The sequence below is a fragment of the Equus asinus genome, chromosome 2 (genome assembly GCF_041296235.1).
Source record: "Equus asinus isolate D_3611 breed Donkey chromosome 2, EquAss-T2T_v2, whole genome shotgun sequence".
Classification (NCBI taxonomy): Eukaryota; Metazoa; Chordata; class Mammalia; order Perissodactyla; family Equidae; genus Equus; species Equus asinus.
The window spans coordinates 51795739-51816385 of record NC_091791.1 but is presented as its reverse complement, the minus strand read 5'-3'; the positions used below and the strand labels follow the sequence as shown (position 1 = coordinate 51816385).

General features: G+C 38.3%; 1 protein-coding gene and 1 long non-coding RNA gene across 2 annotated transcripts in view; one reads left to right on the top strand and one right to left on the bottom strand.

The window, feature by feature from the left end:
• Positions 1–20647, top strand: part of LOC123279778 (uncharacterized) — a 122494-nt gene that overhangs the window by 49512 nt on the left and 52335 nt on the right. Inside the window, exon 5 of the long non-coding RNA XR_011495268.1 lies at positions 18513–18572. This is a non-coding gene — a long non-coding RNA (uncharacterized lncRNA). The remainder of the gene's footprint in view (positions 1–18512; positions 18573–20647) is intronic.
• Positions 17031–20647, bottom strand: part of CABCOCO1 (ciliary associated calcium binding coiled-coil 1) — a 120821-nt gene continuing 117204 nt past the window's right edge. Inside the window, exon 8 of the mRNA XM_044755607.2 lies at positions 17031–17433. Within this exon, the coding sequence (XP_044611542.1) occupies positions 17359–17433 (75 nt within the window). The 3' untranslated portion in view covers positions 17031–17358. The remainder of the gene's footprint in view (positions 17434–20647) is intronic.

The window sequence follows — 20647 nt, the reverse complement described above, 5'->3', positions numbered from 1 at the left end:
AGCTTTAATAAACATCTCCTTTAATAGTGTTGACTCCAAGCTAATAAGGCAACTAGCAAATCAAGTGAAGGTAAATTTCTCATTAACAATTTATTTAACTTTGTTGAATAGAGCAATTCCAACTTCTTCTAATTGAGTTTGTAACAAAAAGATGGATCCATTTTACCACCACCCTCAGGACCTTAATCAAACTCTGGGAAAGGTAAAGTAACTCTCATTAGCAGACTAAGAGGTAAAATCTAGGATAGGATGGAAGGTACCAGAACACTGTTCAATTCCAAAACTTTCAACAGGATTATAAAGCAGAGGCGCAGACTGGCATTTCACAGTGTTTTGAATTTTATTTGCCAGAGGAAGAGCCCTTTGACTTGAAGCTAAAGCTATGTGTAAGACTTTGAAGATGCCGGCTTTAGGATGTGGGTGATGTGTTCAATTTCTCCCCCTTTGTTTAAGATCCCTCTGTGGAATGTGGAAAAGCTTGCTGGGTAGATCTGTAAGAGGACTTACCCTTTTCGGCTGATCCAAACCCTTTCCCTTTGGCTCCAGGAGGTGGCTGTAATTTAGGAGTTTCATAATGAAGGGTTGAGCGAGACTGCCTAAAGTGACAGCCCTGTGGGCAGAGGGACACGTGACGTGTCTGTGATCGGCCAGTGATTGAATTTGAAGGGATTTAATAATTCTTCTTGAAATTCTCGGCTTTTTCCTCAGACTTTCCTCTGGAAGCCTGATTAAATGCGTATTATTTCTTCTTAAGTGATTTTACAGGTCGTTTATTTTGGATTTATGAGCATCAACACGTTTTAAAAGGTATTAGCGAGCTGTACTGCTGGATACTTGCTCTCTAAATCATTAACTTTACTCTCTATCAGCATTAGATAGTAAGAAATCTTTCAAATATTGCTTTGTTTTTTTCCTTAGGTATTCATTCAGGCAACAAATATTTTTTAAACACCTTTCATGTGCTAAGTTTCAGAAATACTCCAAGGAACAAGACAGGCACGGTCTTGTTCTCACTACATTGCAGAAATTTTAAAAAGATTGTTTAGTAAAGCCTATATTATAGTGAAGTTATGGGGAATGAATTTGAATTTGAATTAGTCTTTTTTTCCTATTCGACACTCCTGCCAATGAATCAAGATCTATATGGAGAGGCACGGACAGGATATGGTTCCTCTGTGTTTCAACATATGCTGGTGTGTGGTAACATTTAAAGTAGGAAGGTGAGGTGAGTCGGGGAAAAGACTACCCCTTCTCCCAAGGTAGTTGTTCCATAGAATTTTAAATTGTCCAATTGTTCTAACTCTGTAGCTTCAAAAAGAGAAAATGTCCCAAATGCTGGCAGAAATCCTTATAGTGCCTGTTTTGAGAGGCACAACTCAGCTCCTACACCCACATATAAAACCTGCTCTTTGTCTGTGTCCCATTCACTGGCTGGGGTATAAAGTGCTGGGACCAAGGTGGAGTGGGTAAAGGGAATGTGATTAAGTGAATTGTTTGAATTTTAATGGAGAAGAGACTCAAAAGGCTCGAACCTGATAACTGGAGCTACCTATGAAGCCAGAGAGGTGAGGCAAACAGCAGAAAAAGGTTAGTCACAAGGTCAGGAACAAAGTGGGTCAAGGTGAGTGTTCAGAATGGAGGCCGTGAGAAATGTTGATCCGGAGGGCGTTTTTTTCTCTGTATTTATCTGAATCCATGTTTTTAAGTGCCACAGGTAGGGCCTTGTCAGCCTGAAAGCTCTTGTTGGGGCTGCATACCTGGAGCCCACTGGAAGCGCTAAGCTGTGTGGCAGCTGGAAGTCTGCCCTCAGAAGAGCCTGTTCACTTCCCCGATGGCTGTGGGAAACCTGGATGAAAAAGGATGTGGGAGAAGAGCCAAGGATGCCACCATTTTCTCAGGAGAAAGCAGAGGAGAACTGAGGAGCATCCATGAGGCTTGAGACTTTACCAAGTACTTTCCCACCCATCTCATTTGTCCCTCCTAATGGCCCCAGATGCAGATGGGTAGCTAAAGGGTGGATGGTTCTCCCTACCTGACATGATGAGACTGAAACCGGTGAGAGCAAGTGAGTTTAAGATCACATAACTGTGTGGGGTGAGAGATAAGGCTTGAGCCCAAATCTCATTCTGTCTGCAATTCTCTTTCCAGTACAATTTACATAGTATTCAAATGATATGTAAAAATAAGCAAATAATGAAACCAAGCATTACAATCGTATTGACCCGTTGAAACGCAAGTGTGAGATGGTAGCCAACTTTCTGTGATTCCTTTGGAGGCTTTGGCTTTGGCACTTCCCCTGGCCATCTCCTTTTTCATGTTTCTGGCCCTGATTGACACTGGTAGAAACATCTCTCTGAGCATTTACCACACCTGCTCCCCGCAACACTCAGGCTGCCATTCTATCCATGGCCACAGCCCTCAGGGTAATAAGGATCGTGGGGTACCAGGAAATGTTTTGTTCAATATGATTCCACTCATTTGCTTATTTGGTTGTTGGATTATCTTCCAGGAGTAAATTAGAAGGTTTTACCATTCTAGTTGCTTGCTTTAGTTGGGAAATCTGAGGGAAATGAGTCTAATTCACTCTTCACATTTCTAATTAAAACTTTTTACATTTCAAGCTTTTTGACATGAAAAAGAAAGACAAGAAACGTTGTGTGAAAGGCAGCTCTGAGAAGACACAATCCATGTGTGATTGCTTGAGCAAGAAGGGTTAAAAAAAGCAACAACAAAAAAACCTGCCTGCTTTTACTTGCTTAAAAAAAAACCCAACTCAAACCATCTCCAAATGTAGCTTAATCCATTTTCAGACTCTATACATTATGCATCAAGATTTTGTACAAAAGGAATTTGAGAGGAGCGTTTGCATGAAACCACTTCAGTGGATTAAATTTGCAGTTCAGCATATTAGACTCAAAGAGTTTACAAGACATTTTGAGAGCCCTGCCCCCTTCCCGAATGTGCAGGGTTTCTGCTTCAGGTAAATATCTTTTTAAGAATGGTTGAATTTCAGCAGCTGTCTTTTAAAAAAATCAAGAAAGGATTTGGTCTCCTTCCTCTTAGCTTAGCCATGATGACGAAATCTTGAAGAATAGAAAGCATAGTTGAGAAGGTTAATCAAGCAGTTCTGTGGATCCAGAGGTTCTTTCAGGCAAAGCCACGCTTTCCAAGGTGGAAAAGCTCGTGTGAAAGGACATTCTCAATCAAAGGAGGTCCCATGGGTTAGCTCCTTAACAACTGCAAACCCCACCCAGCGTCAGTTCAAAGTTGAGTTGCCACTATGGCTAAACATCTGGATAGAAAGTTCAGAATCAATCATCCAGATGTCTTCACCTAATAGATGCCAAACATCACTGAGACCACATCTGGATGTTTGGAGGGCCAGCGGTACTTTTATTTCCTGTTATTTAAGTAATGGATTGTTGAGGCCTTGGAAACACAGTATCTATTTCCTCTTACCCCAGAGACTATGCACACTGGAGGAACACACTTTATGGCAATCACGTAAGGATCTGGAGCACCCCCAAAGCAACCCATTTCTGGGCTGTTATTGATGAGAAGTCTTAAATTCACAGGTGAAGTCTAACCCTGGGCATCATTACTGTTATAAACCAGGGACTGTGCAAACAATCTAAGGAGCATCTGAAAGTTTCTATAGTAACTTTTATTTTTTTAAGTTTTGAAAAGTTCCTAGCGGTGTGGCTGGTTGCCTGGGCTACAGCGTTGTGTTGACAGCTCTGGTCCTTTTCCTGGCAGCTGAAGATCAGGACAGTGATCAATAAGAGGGCAGCGTTCTCCTCTGAACTTTCCATTAGGCTGGTGATTCATTTTGAGACTCACATTTTATGAATGCTGTGAATTCAATGCAATGTAGCTGTTGAGGTGTCTACATTCAAATTGGATTCCATTAACTTTATGGTGTGATTAAATGTCTGAATCATAAGGACTCAGGGTTGAATTTATGTGCCTTCTGAAAGCACTTTCGAAGACTGGCAGCTTCAATGAGTGTGATTTGATGTATGGAATAAGGAGAATGAGCCTAAAGAGATATCAGCTCAAATATAATAAGGATCTGAGAACCCAAATTTGGGAGTTGAGGTGGGTGGTCAGTCTCAGACGTCCAGAGTGGAGCTGCATGAATTTTTTGTTTTTTCAGAACATTTTGGCGTTAGAAAGGACTTGGTGGTCTGCAGTTACAGTGGTTGTCAAACGTTAAAGTACCTAAGCATTAATTGGGGTGCTGGTTAGAAATGTCACTTTCCAAGTTCTGCCTTCTGATTGTGAAGGCCTGGAGTGGGGGAGAGCGAAATTTTTAGAGCTCCGTGGGAGAAACACTGACTTAATTACATTTACATTCAGAGAAGTGATGCGCCTCCTCCACGGCCCGGCTCACAGCTAGTGGTAAGAGAGCAACACCCAGAGTTGGCTCTCTTTATGTTTTCCTCGGGGATTTTTCATCATTTACTCGGTTCATCCTCATCCAATTCAATGTTTCTGACATGGAAATTGTCAGGTATGAAAGCCACATGTGCCATGTTAGAAAAGTAGAGAACAGGGCGTGGCAGAGAGAGTGAGCGAGAGGCGTATTGCCATTTGCCAAAAATGGGTTCTAATATCTCATTTAAAAATTTAAAGTACTCCTCAACACATCGGGGTAAATGGAACTGCACAATGCTCCACATATTGAGTCAATTTTAGGCAATTCTTGATGTAGCAGTGTACGAAATACTTTCATTTCTACATTTCTTTTTATGGATTTCTTTGGCTTTAAATGCACTGATTATATAGCACTTGGAAATCCCAGAATTGATGAAATTAAACGCTTTTTCATCATTGCTGACAATTTGTACTTATTCTTTAATTCTCTAATTTGTGAATGATTTCAGATTCTTTGTAATTTTTCTATTGAGTTGTTAACATTTTTTGTGTTGATTTTAAAGAGCTGTTTATGTATTAAAGTTACTTACTCTATACCTGTCATACATCTTGCTGAAAGTACTTTTCTCAGTTTCTGGTTTTTTTTTTTTACTTTTATTTATGGTGAATTTTCTTTTACATGGAGCAATTCAAATTTTTTCTGTAGTTAAAATTATTTTTTTTTGCCCATTCTTTGTGATGTTGTTTCATCACTTTTATTTGTTAAAGCCTTCCCTATCACAAGATCAGGAAAAGGATCACTCATACTTTCTTCTAGATACTTTGTAGTTCTTTTTTCTTTAAAGATTTTATTTTTTCCTTTTTTCTCCCCAAAGCCCCCCAGTACATAGTTGTATATTCTTAGTTGTGGGTCCTTCTAGTTGTGGCATGTGGCACTCCACCTCAGCATGGCTTGATGAGCAGAGCAGTGCTTGATGAGCAGTGCCATGTCCGCACCCAGGATTCGAACTGGTGAAACCCTGGTCCATTGCAGCGAGCATGTGAAATTAACCACTCGGCCGTGGGGCCGGCCCCTGTAGTTTTAATATTTATATTTAATGCTTTCATTTGTTGATATGCTCTGTAAATGTAACATATAAAACATAAATATATGATACAAACATTTTTCCTCAAATGATTAATTGTCCCAGTATCATATCTTATAGATTTCTTTACTTTCCCATTGCTTTGTAGGATAACTACCATTCATTATATACTTAGGTACTGTGCTAAATATTTTAAATAAATTTTTAATTTTAATGAATATACATTTCATTTGGTCCTTACAACGGCATTCTAGCCTAGTGATTTTTATCCCCATTTTACAGATGTGTAGACTGAGGCTTAGGTAGTTTAAATTGCTTATCTACAAGGGGCAGATCTGAGAGCGAAGCTCAGGATTGAGTGACTCCAAATTCACAGACACAGCCACCCAAGTAAATTTCAACATAAAACAAATTCTTAGTATGAAGGCCATTTTTGGTTCTCTATTCTGCTTCACTAACTTGGCTGCTGTTTTTGTGTTGCTATCGTACTTTTAAGTATTTTAGCTTTGTAATGTTTTTAAATCAGAAAGCCCTCAGTCTTTATTACTCTTTCAATATTCATGTTGACCTCAGACTAACATTAGCAAATACAAATCCTGAGATTTTCAATGGAATTACACTTAAAATGACATCTTTACTATATTTAAATTTTGCATCTAGCAAAATACCCTTTAGGACAGTTTTATATTTTTCTTCAGACAGGTCCTTCACATTTCCTATTTTCACCTTAAGTATTTTCTACGATTGTTACTATTGTAAAAGATATTTCCCATGATATTTTCTAACCAGTATTAATTTATAGAAAATCTGACTTCTTATTGATTTTTTAGCACAGTTATTCTCATGGTTTTCAAAGTAGATAATCTTATAATGTAAAAATAATGATGATTTTTAGCTTTGTGTTAATCATATTTTTAATTTCTAGGTGTTGTCTTATTGTAGTGGCAGGAAAAGCTCAATACTAGTGGTGAAACCAGCCGGCCAGCAGGTGTGTCTGCTTGCCCCTGCTCTTCCTTTTACAAGAGTATTCATGAAGCACCTGCTCTGTGCCAGGGACTGTGCTGGACCTTGGAGACGAGCACCGAACAGGTCAGAAATAGGCCCCGCCCTCTGAGCCCTATAGCCTGAGCTGGGAGACAGACATTAAACAGGGATTTATACAATTACTTCATTAATTACAACCCTTATCTCATTCTTGACTTAAATGGGAATGCATCTGGTGTTTCAATTTTAAGTCAATTTGAGATATTCTTTAAGATGCTGTGTTCCTTTAAGGTTAGTTTCATTCAAGGAGCGTCCCTAGAGTTTTAGGAAAAGGCTTCTCTCAATGTTGCCTCCTCTTATCTATTTTCAACCCACCAATTTTATAAAAAATAAACCTGAGGCTCTGTGGGGTAATGCGACACGCCCAACATCACACAGTTTGCTGTGACAGAATCCTCTCTGGAATCCAGCTCTAGAGGTCATCTCAGTACTTGAAGGGCAATGTGGCTGCTTACTCAATCCCATGGGCCTGCCAGTGTACCCAACTTAAACTGGAATCTTCTTCAGAACAGGAGCCATTTCTGGGAAGCTCTTTGTGCTTCCCTGGGTCCGAACAGTACCTGCTGCATTCTAACTGTTGTGGGTGTCAGGACTCCCTGTCTGCGCCAGAGAGGGCAGAGAAGATGCTCAAGCTCCCAGGGGATTGGTCCAGAAGCTGGCAAAAGGACAATGACATTGAAGGCTAGGGTGTAGGTTTATCGACACTGAAGCCTAGGGTGTAGCATAAAACCTATCAGAAGCAGAGTTTATTTCTTATTAGTTAAAAAAGTTAATATAGGCTATATGGAAAATACAGACAAAATTTTTAAAATCACCTGTAATCTCATCATCAAGAGATAATCTCCGTTTTGTCTGAATAGCTTTTCTTTGTCTGTCATTTTTCCCCACAAAACGCATATCATATTAAATGATAGATTATGCTTTTTTCATTGAATATTATATTGTGAACAGTTTCTCAAGTCTGCAATGGCCTTGTCTTTGGTTTGTTTTGTTTCCTCAGTTTAGCCCTGCCCATGAGCTTTCACTTTGCAGTGCTCTCGTGATTCGTCTGCTGATTCATTTAGAAATAGTTCTAACAAATAAAGGAGCCTATGAGGACACTTTGAATAAAGACACTTAACAGAATCTGAAATGGCCACACTTGGTTGAATGAATGATGACCATGTCATCAAAATTTTAGCAGAAAGGAAATGGTAATAATAATTCTACATGAGTCCAGCGCCTTAAGAGCTGAAAAGGGTTGGTTTCATAAAATTTCTGCCTATTTTTCATAGGTATGTTGGAATACAGTGGCTTCTTCTATAGCAAACATTTTAAAAACCACACCCACATAGAGATAATAATCAGTACCAGTATCATAATCTTTGAAAAAGAAGAAAAGACCTATCATCTATCTATCATCTATCTCTGTTTATCTATCTTTCTTTCTATCTGTCTGTCATCGATCTATCTATCTAAATTTGGTATTGAAGAACGCTGAGAATGCTAGAACATTCCAAGGTATAAAATGTTATAGAGGAAAGATCACTGGATGGAGTAGAAACTGGCAGCCATCCCGTGTTTTTTTCCTTTCTGACAGAATCCCAGTTTTGTTCAGCTATTGGCTCACTACATTTTTCAGGCCACTCCCCAGCCCCATGGGTGAATCACAACTCACGTGTCAGCTGTGATAATTCTACTTCCCTTACCAGTATTTGGTTTAGGATTGGCCAGGTGATACTCTTCTGGCCAAAGGGACACAGGAGAAACTCTCCTGGCAGGCTTTGAGAAAGTTTTTTTTTTTTTCTTAAAAAGAAACATAAGAGAAGAAAAAACTCCTTTTCTTTGAGCTTTTGGTCTTTTGTGAGGATGTAGCTGTCATCTTCAGACTATGAGGGGGAAACTCTGAAGACAAAAGCCAAGATGCTGAAGAGAGCACAACAGACAGAAATAATCTGGGTTCTCAAGGATATCATTGAGGTTCCCTACCTCTGAACTTCCTTTTTTGTTAGATAATATAGTACAGTTTTGTCATTGTTTGAGCCATTTCGAGTATAGGATTTTACTTGTAGCCAAAGGCGTTCTAACTGATTCACGTGGTCACTGACAACAAGTGAACAACTACCGATTGAGCCTGTGTGAGGGAGGGACAAACTAAGTTCTTTTTCTATTTCCAGCTCTATCTATGATCAGACTGTGCCTTTTATTTTAATATGTGGAACTGTTAAAATAGTACCAAACCAGAATGCTTCAAAAATGCATATTAGTCTTTAGAACTGGATATAGTTAATATAAATAGCAGCCAAAATATCAATATTTGCTCTAATAAGGGCCTTAGCCAGGTTCCTTGGGGTAGGTATTTAGTAAATAACTTTTAGTGAATTACAGAATATTTCAGCTGAGGAAATAACCTTGGCCTAAGGGAAAAGCTATTAGCAAATTAATAATTTAGAGTCTTGTTTATACTTTTCTTATTATATTAGAGAAATCCCAAGCTAACCATAGACATTTAAAAAATTGCTGGCCTCACTTAAAGTAGAAAGTATTTAAGGTGTGGCCTCTCGTGGGAAATTCCTGAGTGTGTAATTCATCATGCTTGTGGGGCTCAGTCAATTATTTCATAGAATGTCAGTTTAGGAGGGGCTGTGGGCTCATATAAACGAAGAGGTAATTACCTTAAACAGTAAAACTATAAGTAAGTCCCGAGTTAATGAATTTGCTACTTGTTTTCCCAGTTTATAGACACTGACCCATATGAGACATATTACACATGCATCAACACAGGGAGACATATTCATGGAGTTAATTAGGGCAAGCTAACTTGTGGTAACAGATAGACCCAAGAATGAAGTCACTCTAAGAAATAAAAGTTTATTTCTCCCTCATAAGACAGTCTGGATGTGTGATCCAGGTTGGTAAGTGTCTCCTGCTGTGTGGTCATTTGGGTACCCAGGCAGACAGTTGCTCTATTACCTTCAAATTGTGACTCTCCTCATTGCCATCCAGCCAGCAGACAGGAGGAAGAGAAAACATGGAACATGTTGCCTGGTCTTGAGCAATACCCTACATGTAGCACTTTGCACTTCTGCTCACATTCCACTGGCTGGAACTTAGTCACGTGGCCACACCTAACTGCAAAGGGATCTGGAAAATGGAGTCCTGCCATTCTGGGACAATAGACGTTGGTGGACAGCTTCTGATACATATGCAGTGTCACAGAAAGAGCACCGGGCTGGAAAAGTCTCCTTTTGCTCATGGATGCTTACATAACTTCTGGCCCACAGAACGTACTCAGTAAACATTGGTTGAATATAAACATGTTTGAATAAACAAACGAATGAATGAAGATCAGGATTCTAGTTTGGGCCATGCCACAAATTAGCCACGTGATCACAAAGGCTTTTCACTTTTCAGGGCCTCAGTTTCTTCATCGTGAAAGGATTGAACTAGGTGGGGTTTAACACTGTCAGCACCATGGACCCAAGGTCCTACAATTTTATTTTTTTATTTTTATTTTTTTTTTTAAGGATTGGCACCTGGGCTAACAACTGTTGCCAATCTTTTTTTTTTTTTTTCTGCTTTATCTCCCCAAACCCCCGCTGTACACAGTTGTATATCTTAGTTGCCGGTCCTTCTAGTTGTGGGATGTGGGACGCCGCCTCAAGTGGCCTGACGAGCGGTGCCATGTCCGCGCCCAGGATCCGAACCCTGGGCCGCCACAGCAGAGTGCGCAAACTTAACCACTCGGCCACGGAGCCAGCCTGTCCTACCATTTTAAAATTGAATCCTGTGGGTCTTTGCATTTGTTCAGTTACCCAGTTGTGTTTCCTAAGCAGATATAACAAGTTCTGGATCTTGCAAGGTAGAGTGAGAACACTTTTTATTCTTTCATTTTGAATTTTTGACTATTTCAAGGTCAGTGCAAACTTTAACTTTATCCTAATCTATAAAGTCCAGTAACAACTGAAAAAGGGATTGAATAGGGTTAATAAAAAATAATAGCATCATTATACAGAAAATGATAAGGAAATAAAATCCACAAACATTTTGTTGACCATTGTAAGGGATTAACTCCTCTATGTGGTTGGAAGATGAGGACTATGTTCCTTTTATTCTGGTTGAATTTGGGCCTTGGTTTTATGAAGGCCTTGTATTGACAATGCATTAATATAAAATTTCCTTGGTATAAGAACAGGGGCTATTTTTTTCTCCTTTTGATTTTGAGATTGATAGTCAATAAAAATAGGTTAATATCCAGACTATTGTAACCATTTTTGGGTGATAGGATAGCAGGTGAGCATTACCAAGCCTGATATCAAGTTGCTGGATAGTACTTTATCTATCTAGCTAGCTAGCTATATTTATCTATCTATCCTGCATGTATCTATGTGTCTATCTACCATCTGTGATCTATTGATAAACAGAGCTTTCTGTGTTATATAAGGCAAGAAATACTCATTTAGAGAAGTCTTAGTAGGATCCAGAGGAAACTTCCCTTGTTGAGAGCATCTTGAGAGACGGGCCATTCTATAAGTGGCTGATCTCTTTATTTAAGGTTAGCTGATAGACCATATTATGTTATATTGTAGAGAATTAGGTATTGAAAGAAACCAATCTACTCTCTGCTTTTACGAAGTGTGCATGTTTTCAGAAAGTTTCAAATCTACCATGGAACTGAGAAAGTAAGGAGAGGCCCAGGATTGATGAAGTTTGCAATTTCCTCTTTAAAATTGGATTGTTTATCACTTTCTCCTTTAAGAGCATTTCTTTTTCCCTCTACTTTGCAAAATGACTATATCTGATTTTTCATGTGTCATTTATAAGGGGGTGCCATTCCATCAATGGCAAAATCTGATGGTAGGCATTCTTCTTTCTAACTAATTTTATTTTGTTTTGACCAACATTCTTTTAAATTCATTTAAATTCTATTTTTAGGACAGTTTTAGATTTACAGAAAAATGAGTAAATGGTACAGAGAGTGATTTCCCATTTACTACCCCTTCCCCCACACAGTTTCCCCTATTATTACTAATTATTAGTAGTCTTATGTTACTAGGGTACATTTGGTACAATGGATGAGCCAATATTGATACATTTTTATTAACTAAAGTTCACAGTTTATTCATATTTCTTTAGATTTCCTTTTTCTGTTCCAGAAGTTGCATCCAGGATTCCAAATTACATTAGTTGTCATATCTCCTTAAGTTTCTTTTGGCTGTGACATTTTCTCATACTTTCCTTGTTTTTGATGACCTTGACAGTTTTGAGGAGTACTGATCAGGTATATTGTAGGATATTCCTCTACTGGAATTTCCTGATGTTTTTCTCATCATTAGACTGGGATTTGGGGTTTTAGGGAGGAAGACCCCGGAGGTAAAGTACTATTTTGATCATCTCATATCAGGTGTATATGCCATCAGTTTGATTTATGACTACTGCTGTTGATCTTGCTCACTTGGTGGAAGTAGTGTTTATTAACGGTAAGGGTACTCTTTCCCCCACCTTTCCATCCTGTATTCTTTGGAAGGAAGTCACCATGCACAGCCCACGCATAATGAGTGGGAGTCATGCTCCTCCTCTTTTGGAGTGGAGTATCTACATAATTTATTTGAAATTTTTCTGTAAGGGAGATTTGGACCAAGATTCTTTTAAGTAGGTGGGTTTATTTGGGTTTGGGAGTTATCCTGATAGCATTTTGTGGCTATAATTCTGCACAATTTTTTTGAAAAAAATAGGGCAATATGACCACGCCAATGTGATGGAGTGGAAACAGCACTGGAGTAGGAATGTGAGGGTCTGAGGTTGTAAACCAGCCTGGTTACTTCCTAAGAGTGAGACCTAGGTATGCCCCTGTCCCCTGAGAGCTGCTTTGAATGTTCTACCTGGCAATGTCACTTCATTTGCTATCCTCACTGCCTGGAACAAATGTCCCATGGTTGGTTCCTTCTCCTATTCTGTTCTCAGCTCAAAAGTCACCCCTTCCAAGAAGAGTTCTTGGAGCACCCCAGGTAGAGTAGCTCTCCCACATCCCAGAACTTTCTATCCCATGGCTTTGGATTAATCATTGACATCATTTATTGTTATCTAAGATCACCCTATTTATTCACTTGTTTATCATCTACCTCTAGATTATAAATTTTATCAATTCTATCAACTCCAGGAAGTCAAAGACCTTATCTGTCTTATTTCATCTCAGTACCCAGAAAGTATCCTGAATAAATCACAGGCTAGATTAAAAGGAAGAAATAAACACCAAAATGACCATTAGAGACATCTGCACTGAACAGTCTGAGGCTGAAAATTAAATAACACAAAACTCTGTGGCAGTTCTGACAAGAAAACCGTAAGCCAATCTCCACTGCTGGTACTTCCATGAAAAAGGGAGGGATCCTAAAAGCAAAAGAGAGTTGTAGTATTCTCTCGTTGTTTTGAAATTTGAATTCCAAGAAGATGGTATTATTTTGATCTAGATTCCTTTTTGCTCAGGAAACTTAATTGGTATTTTGGCTGCCACGAAGGGGTCCTGACTTCTCTTATTTAACAAATCAATGTCCAGGGAAAAAAAAGACTTTGATGTCCAGAAGAGGGACGTCTTCCTGAGACTCTGTGAAATTTGAGACGTCAGAAGTATTTCTCCTCTACAATTGTTGGGAAAAGGTTTATTCTCCAGGGGAACTGAAGCATAATGAAACGCAATCGAAGAACATGCAAACTTATTATCTACCAGGATGGTTGAATGGTTCCAATCAAAAGGAGGATGGAAATAGGGGCTTTATATTCAGATTTTGGAAAAATGACTCCATGGCTATATTTAGGTGTAATATTTGCAGGCACTGAAATTGTGGCAGTCTATGGCTTGTTCATAACATAATGAACATATTTCTCTTTGAAACTTATGGGGGTGAGGAAAAAGGTGCCCCAAATTATTCTTGCAAGTAGAAGAGAGATAGCTTACTGTGGATGATAAGACAGAGCTTGCTCATTGTCTAAGCGATAGGCTGGCATTGTTTTTTAATTGGCTCTTCAGAGGGCTGCCTTTGTGTCAAAGACTGCTTAGAGTAGGTGGATCCTGTGATGTTAAAAAAGTCAAAATTTTTCTTTATTTCTCCTACTCTTAGAGATTGCTAGGTAGTGGAGCTATAGCATCATTAGCAGTGGGAATTCTTTTACGAGAATACTGTCTTTTCCGTATCTCCATGGATAGAAGTCCTGGCACCAGGGAGGTGACCTTTTTTAAAAATACTAATCTGATGTCAATTGCTACTTAAAACTTATCAACAAGTTCCCATTCCCCTTAGGTTAAAAGTAAAATTCTGTAATGTGGTCTCTGGGACCCTGTGAGAGCTCCGGCTGTGGCCAATTTTTCAACCTTGTGTCCCAGAGAATTTGTACATCCTTCTCTCTCTGCCTGAAATTCATCTTCCTTCTTTTGCTTCCAGTTAAATTCTACCTATCCCTCAGACTCCAGCCCAAATGTCAAAACCCATGGGAAGCTTCCCTGATCTCCTGGAGTAGACCAAGCTCCTTTGTTCAATGCTCTCATAATTCCCTGACGCTTGTCTTTATCACAGTTAGTATTAACTGTCTCCTCCCACTGGATTATTAGGGCAGAGAACATGTCTGTTCGGCTCACTGCTAAATGCCCTGGCAGGTAGTAGGTACTCAATAAATATACGGTGTATGAATGAATGAATAAATGAATGGAGCTGGGTTACAAATTCCATCCTTGCATAAATTCTCTAAATACTTATTATGCTAACAACATAAACAAGTTTGCTCCCTTATTATAACTAACAACAAAAAAGTGAAGTCCGTTTTCACTTTGTTTCATATTGACTATGAGATAGGTAGATGAAGATAAAGTGAAATATGTGGGTTTTTCAATCATACAGGCCTAAGTTTAAAGCCTGGTTCTACCACTTACTGGCTAAGTGATTGTGGGAAAATTACTTAAAATTTCTCCGAGTTCCAGTTTCCTCATCTGTAAAATAGGTCAGACCTGGGTTGGAAGCCCTGATCCATCAATTATTAATTATGCAACTTGATTCAAGTTAATAATCTCTCTAAGCTTCAGGCTCCATAACTATAAAATGTGGCCAATAATGTCTATCAGTTTATCTCTTAGGGGTATGAGGAGGATTAAGTTCATATACATACATTTGTATTTGTTTATAAACATCAGAAAGGTGCTTAGTCCATGTGGAGTAAAACAATAAAAGTAAATTAAAACAATAGTGTGACATTCTTTTTTACATGTCAGAATACCAAAGATAAAAAACTGGCCAATGCATGCTGTTGGTAACAATATTGTTGTTGAAATATTGTATAAAAATATTGTTGGCGAAATATCTTTGGAGGGCACTTTGACAATATCTATCAAAATTGGAAATGCACATAAAATTTGACCTAGAAGTTTCCCCTCTAGGATTCATCCTATAGGTACAATCAAACATGTTCACAAAGATGGCAATGCAGCATTGTGACAGCAAAGTACTGGAAACAATAAGAAGTTCATCAATAGAACTAGTTTCAAAAGTTATGGAATTGATAAAATGAAATACTACATGGTCATTAAAGTGTACTGATAGAGAATTATCTCCAAGATATATTATTTGATGAAAAAAGCAATGTAAGAATGATGCAAATTATGTTTAAAAAAAAAAAAGGCCACTCTATACAAGCATCCAATTGTTTAAATGGATAAAAATTACTTTTCTAAGGATTTACTGAAAGCTGTGCTTGCCTCATGGGGAGAGAAATGGGAGTACCTAGCTTGGAAATTTCTTTTTCATTATCTACACTTTGTTGTTGTTTTTTAACTGAGTATGTATATTCCTCTATCAATTTAATTTAAAAGAGCGGAGACTGTGAATTAAAATTCACAGCTACTGCTACTATGATTGCTCCTTCTCTTGTTATTATTAGATGTTAAAGTTAGGCTGTCACGGAGATCCCCCGGCTGCTCCAACGTGAAAGATGTAGGACAGCAGAGTGGCAAAGTAGTTACCATGAGAGGACACACTGATCCACAGGTGCCAGTAGAGAGACAGAGAAGGATGGGCTTTCTGGCAAAGAGGCTGATCAAAGACTGGGCAGTAGGTATAGGGAGAGGCGGGGGCTTTTCAGGTATCCTAAGAGGTAAACAGAAACCAAACCTCACAACAAACTTCCTTTAATATGAATTTATTGAATCCTCATAACTACCTTGAAAATAAGTATTATCCCCCTTTAATAGATGAACACATAGTGGTTGAGAAGCCTATCTGAAGTCACATGGTGAAGCCAGTACCAGGCCCTGGCGTCTTACTCCAAAGGCACGCTTTAGGAATGCTTATAATATATTGTCTCTGTGTAGTTTTCAGGGATCCTACTGCTATCGTTTTTTCAGCTTCAGATGCCTGGTACCCTTGCTCAAAATAAGCACTCTTTATTAGAAATGCAGGTTCCCTCTGTGCTGATGACTGCACTTGAAGTTGTTTGGTGATTTCTAGAAGCTCCTTCATTCCCTATTCGTGGTTTTTCTAGTTTCACTTTTGTTTTCCCTGGAGAAAAGATTGCTTGATGGAATCAAGACTTGTAAGCCCTCCTTGTCATCTCCTATGGCCATCAACATTTTCAGTGAGGAAGGACGGCTAAGGAAGAAACACAGCTCAGCACATCTCCAGGCCTTCCAGACTCGGAACTGCATGAACAATCCACATGGTTTCATCTTAAGAACTACTCTTACTTTGCTGATCAGTGTAGTTAGAAAATTACCAAATGCTGTCAGATCTGTCTCTACCCTAAATGACTTTGGGGCAATCCCTTTGATATTGATGGAAAAGGTAAGGTTATAGCCCAAGGTTAGAGCACAGACAGAACACATTCAACCAGGTTCCACCCAGATGCAAGTACATCTGGTTCCAGTATAACGTGGAAACTTCTGGAAGGAACTGTCCCCCTCTTAGCAATGCTCTCCATTCTAGAATACTCTGAAGTCTAAGAAATTTGGAAAGGGCCTACATAGTAATTCATTTAATTTGTCCAACTAGGGACAGTCAGTTGGCAAATGGATATTTTTCTTTTAAAATTATATTTTAATAAAGGTATTTAAAAGCTTGAGATGTTTTTAATCGTTCTACTGCAATATAATGGTTAATTTTAAGAGCTCTGTGAGTTTGATTTGTATTTAAGATTTTTACAATCTATATATAGGTTGGTCTTTAATAACCATTTATACATTTCTTCTTTTTATATAGGTCACGTATTCTCCTGGGAGAGTAACAAGATTAGAAATAACAAATACAGTACAGAATAAATTAAAGTGCTTCAAACTCCATTAAATAATTTCAGAAAATTGGTTTCACACTGAAACGTTTAAATAAGAAAACCAAACGATTTAAGGAAAAAACCCACAGTATATGCATTTGAATTGCCAGAGTTTAGCGAGTTTTATCCTCAGCAGTGCGGTAGTGGTATCTGTTCTGAGGGCCACAGTAATTTGACCATTCATTTGGGTCAATATAGGCAAAATTATTTTTATTTTTCTTTATTTAAAAAAGTCAGTTTCATTCTTCTTGAAGATGAATAGCATTTATTAGTCAAAATGTCAAAGGAGTATCGTAAAAGTAATTGTATTTTTACATATAATTCTCCAAACTCTTGTATACAAAATGTTCTTATTACACTCAGTGCAATAAATTCAGAGGCTATTATGGGACAGGAGATAGCAAAATTGGGGCCAATACTTTTCTAAGGCTTAGGATAATAAAAAGCGGGGCTTGGTTGTCCTCTCCTAACTAAATGAAGGAAATGTGATGCTCTAGAGTCTATTATGCCGGCTGGTTTTGTTTGTTTCTGTGAGGTTTAGCATCGCTCTCCTTGTACTGAGTCCTCAGGCCTTTTTCAATTTTTCTATTCGTGCATTAAAGGCCTCTTCCTGTATTTGCAGCTTTTCGTTTATCTCGGTCTGTGAAGACAATCATAAAAAAGTGGTTATGATGGAGCTATCTTTTGCTGCACATTGTCTTTGTGGTTTTGACATACTATAGTGCCTAAAGACAGACATTATCCCTCACACACCTTCCTGTTTTGCAGACATAGCCGTGTACCAGCCTGTAGTGATGTGATAACACTTTATCATATTTCTCTGCACATTCCCAATGTATAGCATGTCTGCTATGAACAGGAAGTGGTATTTGGACAGCCATTTTTCACAGAGCCTTGTGTTGGAAGATAGGATAATTTATCTGTATTTTCAGACAGACTTTACCAATAAGCACCGAATCAGAATAACTGCTCAGGGCTCAGTTATTGCGGTGTGGTCGGTCCCCCCCTTCGCAATGGATGTTTTGTCTCCTGTGTAATACATTCTAAATGGGATCACAGAGAACTTCTGTGGTGAAATAATAACACAAATAATCTCACAATTAGAACAATTCTCATAATTAAGAGTATTCATCATACATTATAACTCTTGGAATTATGCCACTTTGTGGTATAGTTTCGGGAGGAAAAAGTAAGCGACTGCTGACAGGTTTTAGTGTTTGCTGCAGCTGCGATAGCATTTAGCCTCTGGCACTGACATTCTGTGGACCAACACTGCTACCTGCACAATTCCAAAAATACTTTCACATTATCTGAACACTAGTAGCCTTGGAAATGTCCTCCCTTTTTCATGATGAATGATAAAATTATAGAGAGAGAAACGGTGGTGGACGATGCGGTAAACTTGGTGTTTTTGTTTAGGCAATTTAAAAAAGTCTACAAGTGTATGAGGAGTAGTTTATACACACAAGTATTAGTAAAGAATTCCAAGTTTAGAATGCTAATGTCTATAACATAATTTGTGGTCTTCAGGGTAACTATATTTTGAGAAACTTTTATTATTTTAGTTTATATAGAATAAATTAAAAAATGGAATACTGTTTTTGGTCCAGGCATAACTAACTTTTCATTTTTATTTATTTATGAGTGTAATTATAATAAATAGTTTTGAAATGTCCACCTGGTTGCCCTGTTTGATGAAATTTTGTTTTACCTTCACAGTAAGAGTTGATACGTATTTCTGGAAAGATCACATCAGTGTCAACAATTCTGGATTCTCAAGTGAGTATCAGTCTTTTTTGGCTCAAGTTTCATCAAGCCCTGTGGTCAACCTCTGGCCTCGGGTTGCTCATCTTTTATTGTGGTTGGGTAGAGGAGACAATGAGGGACGAACACGGTCCTCCAGGTTTCAAAGGAACTCTGTCATCTTGTAGGAATCACTAACCCCTCAGGTGTGATTTGGTAGAGCTGAAAGAGCACTGGTCTAGGGGTATGGGGACCTAGAGATTAGTTTAGCTATGTAGCTTTTGGCAAGTCACTTAACTACCTTGGGTGCTAGTTCTTATCTGCAAAATTAAGCAGTTGAAAATTAAGTATGTTCACGTTACATGCTGGCTTTTAAATTCATGATTCTAGCTCCTTATTTTGTGATATATTCACCAATGTTATATTTCGCTATGACATCTGAAATATTTTAAAATATGTTACTCCTGCTTCTTTGTCATACATTAGACCATATAGGAACTGAAATGGTTTGAAGAAATAATCTTGTCACAATTCCAAAGGATTAGGAAGCACTGCTCTAACTAAATGATCGATTTTTCCCACTGTCAATTAATTTGCTTTATGTCCACCAATAATCTCATTTCTTTTTAACTAAGGACAGATGTACTTTCATCTACCAGCTTCTGTTTCACTATCTCACCATGGTTTTCATGTCAACTTTTCTTGTATTTCACAGAAACAGAATTCATTGACGTAAGTGTGGGCTTTGGGGAGAAGGTTCATGAAGGTCAGGGTCCCCCCCATAGAGCAGTGTACTGAAGGAGGGGAGGTCTCTAGACAGTGGCGATCAGTACTTCAGTTCAGGCACAACCAGCAGCGTCTGGATGAAAAGACTCTTTGTCTGGTCAAGACTAGGTTGTCATTAGTCTACCATGTCTCCATGTTATTCCTCAGAACACTGCTCAATAGACAAGTTATCCCACAACCATTAGGATAAGGGAAGGCCATATTTTCTTTTAGGAAACAATGGAAAACTCATGCCCTGGCTTCAGTAGCCTGTCAGTGATCACTCCCCTGAGGTGATCTCCCACCTAGCTTATCTAACCTGGGAATTGAAGTTGACCCCAAAATACCTATGGTCCCAAGATGGCCAATTTCTCTCAGGATTTTCACATTATTTTACCCTATTGCTTGAACATGGCCAACAGCCAACATTTAATGTCAAAATTTAGTGTTAGCATTCATATTTCTCTGAAATGTAATTCTTTAAATATATTAAAGTTTGCTCTATTGGGCATAATTTTTATTATGCAACTCAGGGCCAAAATAATTTCATTTTGAATGTATCTTTAAAATTAAAAAACCTAAACTATATAAGCTGAAAATGTTTGCTCTGCTCAGTATAATTTTAATTAACATCTCAGGGCCAAGATAACTTCATTCTTAATAAATTTCTAAAACTATAAAGTGAGTCAATAGCCGAGTAAGTGGATTAACATAAAAATTTAAGGATTTGCACTACATTTTCAGAAATGTCTGAATTATAGAAAGTGAAAGATGCCTGTAACCACACTGGAGAAGGAGCTCTGAAAAACATGTACTTAAAACATGAATTCTTTACTGCCTTTTCCTCTAAAAATTATAACAACAGTATGACTTCAAATAAAGAAGGAGAAAAAACTATTGGAAAATTTAAGACGTCTTACAAATAATAATTCATTAAATGTTCCTACAGCAGGTCAGTGTATTCAGAAGGCTTATATACACTGACCACTGCCATGTGGCTACCTTTTAACAAGAATGCAGCAGTTTTTAGAGCCAGGAACGTTGGAAGGCAGGCTTTAGAAGTGGAAAAGAACTTACCCCTCTAAAACAGGGGAGAAATTTGGTAGGCAGAGAGTAATTACCCAATTTGGAATTTGATCAAGACACAAGGGTAAACACTGAAAAAGTGCCACACCATGGGAGTATTAAAATCCAAAGTAGTCTGGTCGTGATGTAAGCGGTAATGTGGTTTTTGTGGATAACACTGGAATTAGAACTAGAACCCAGTTCACAGCCTCCTTTCAGGGCCTTTCATCAGTTTCCGACCGTGGAAACTCTGGACAAATGACTTAGTCCTTCTCTCTTTC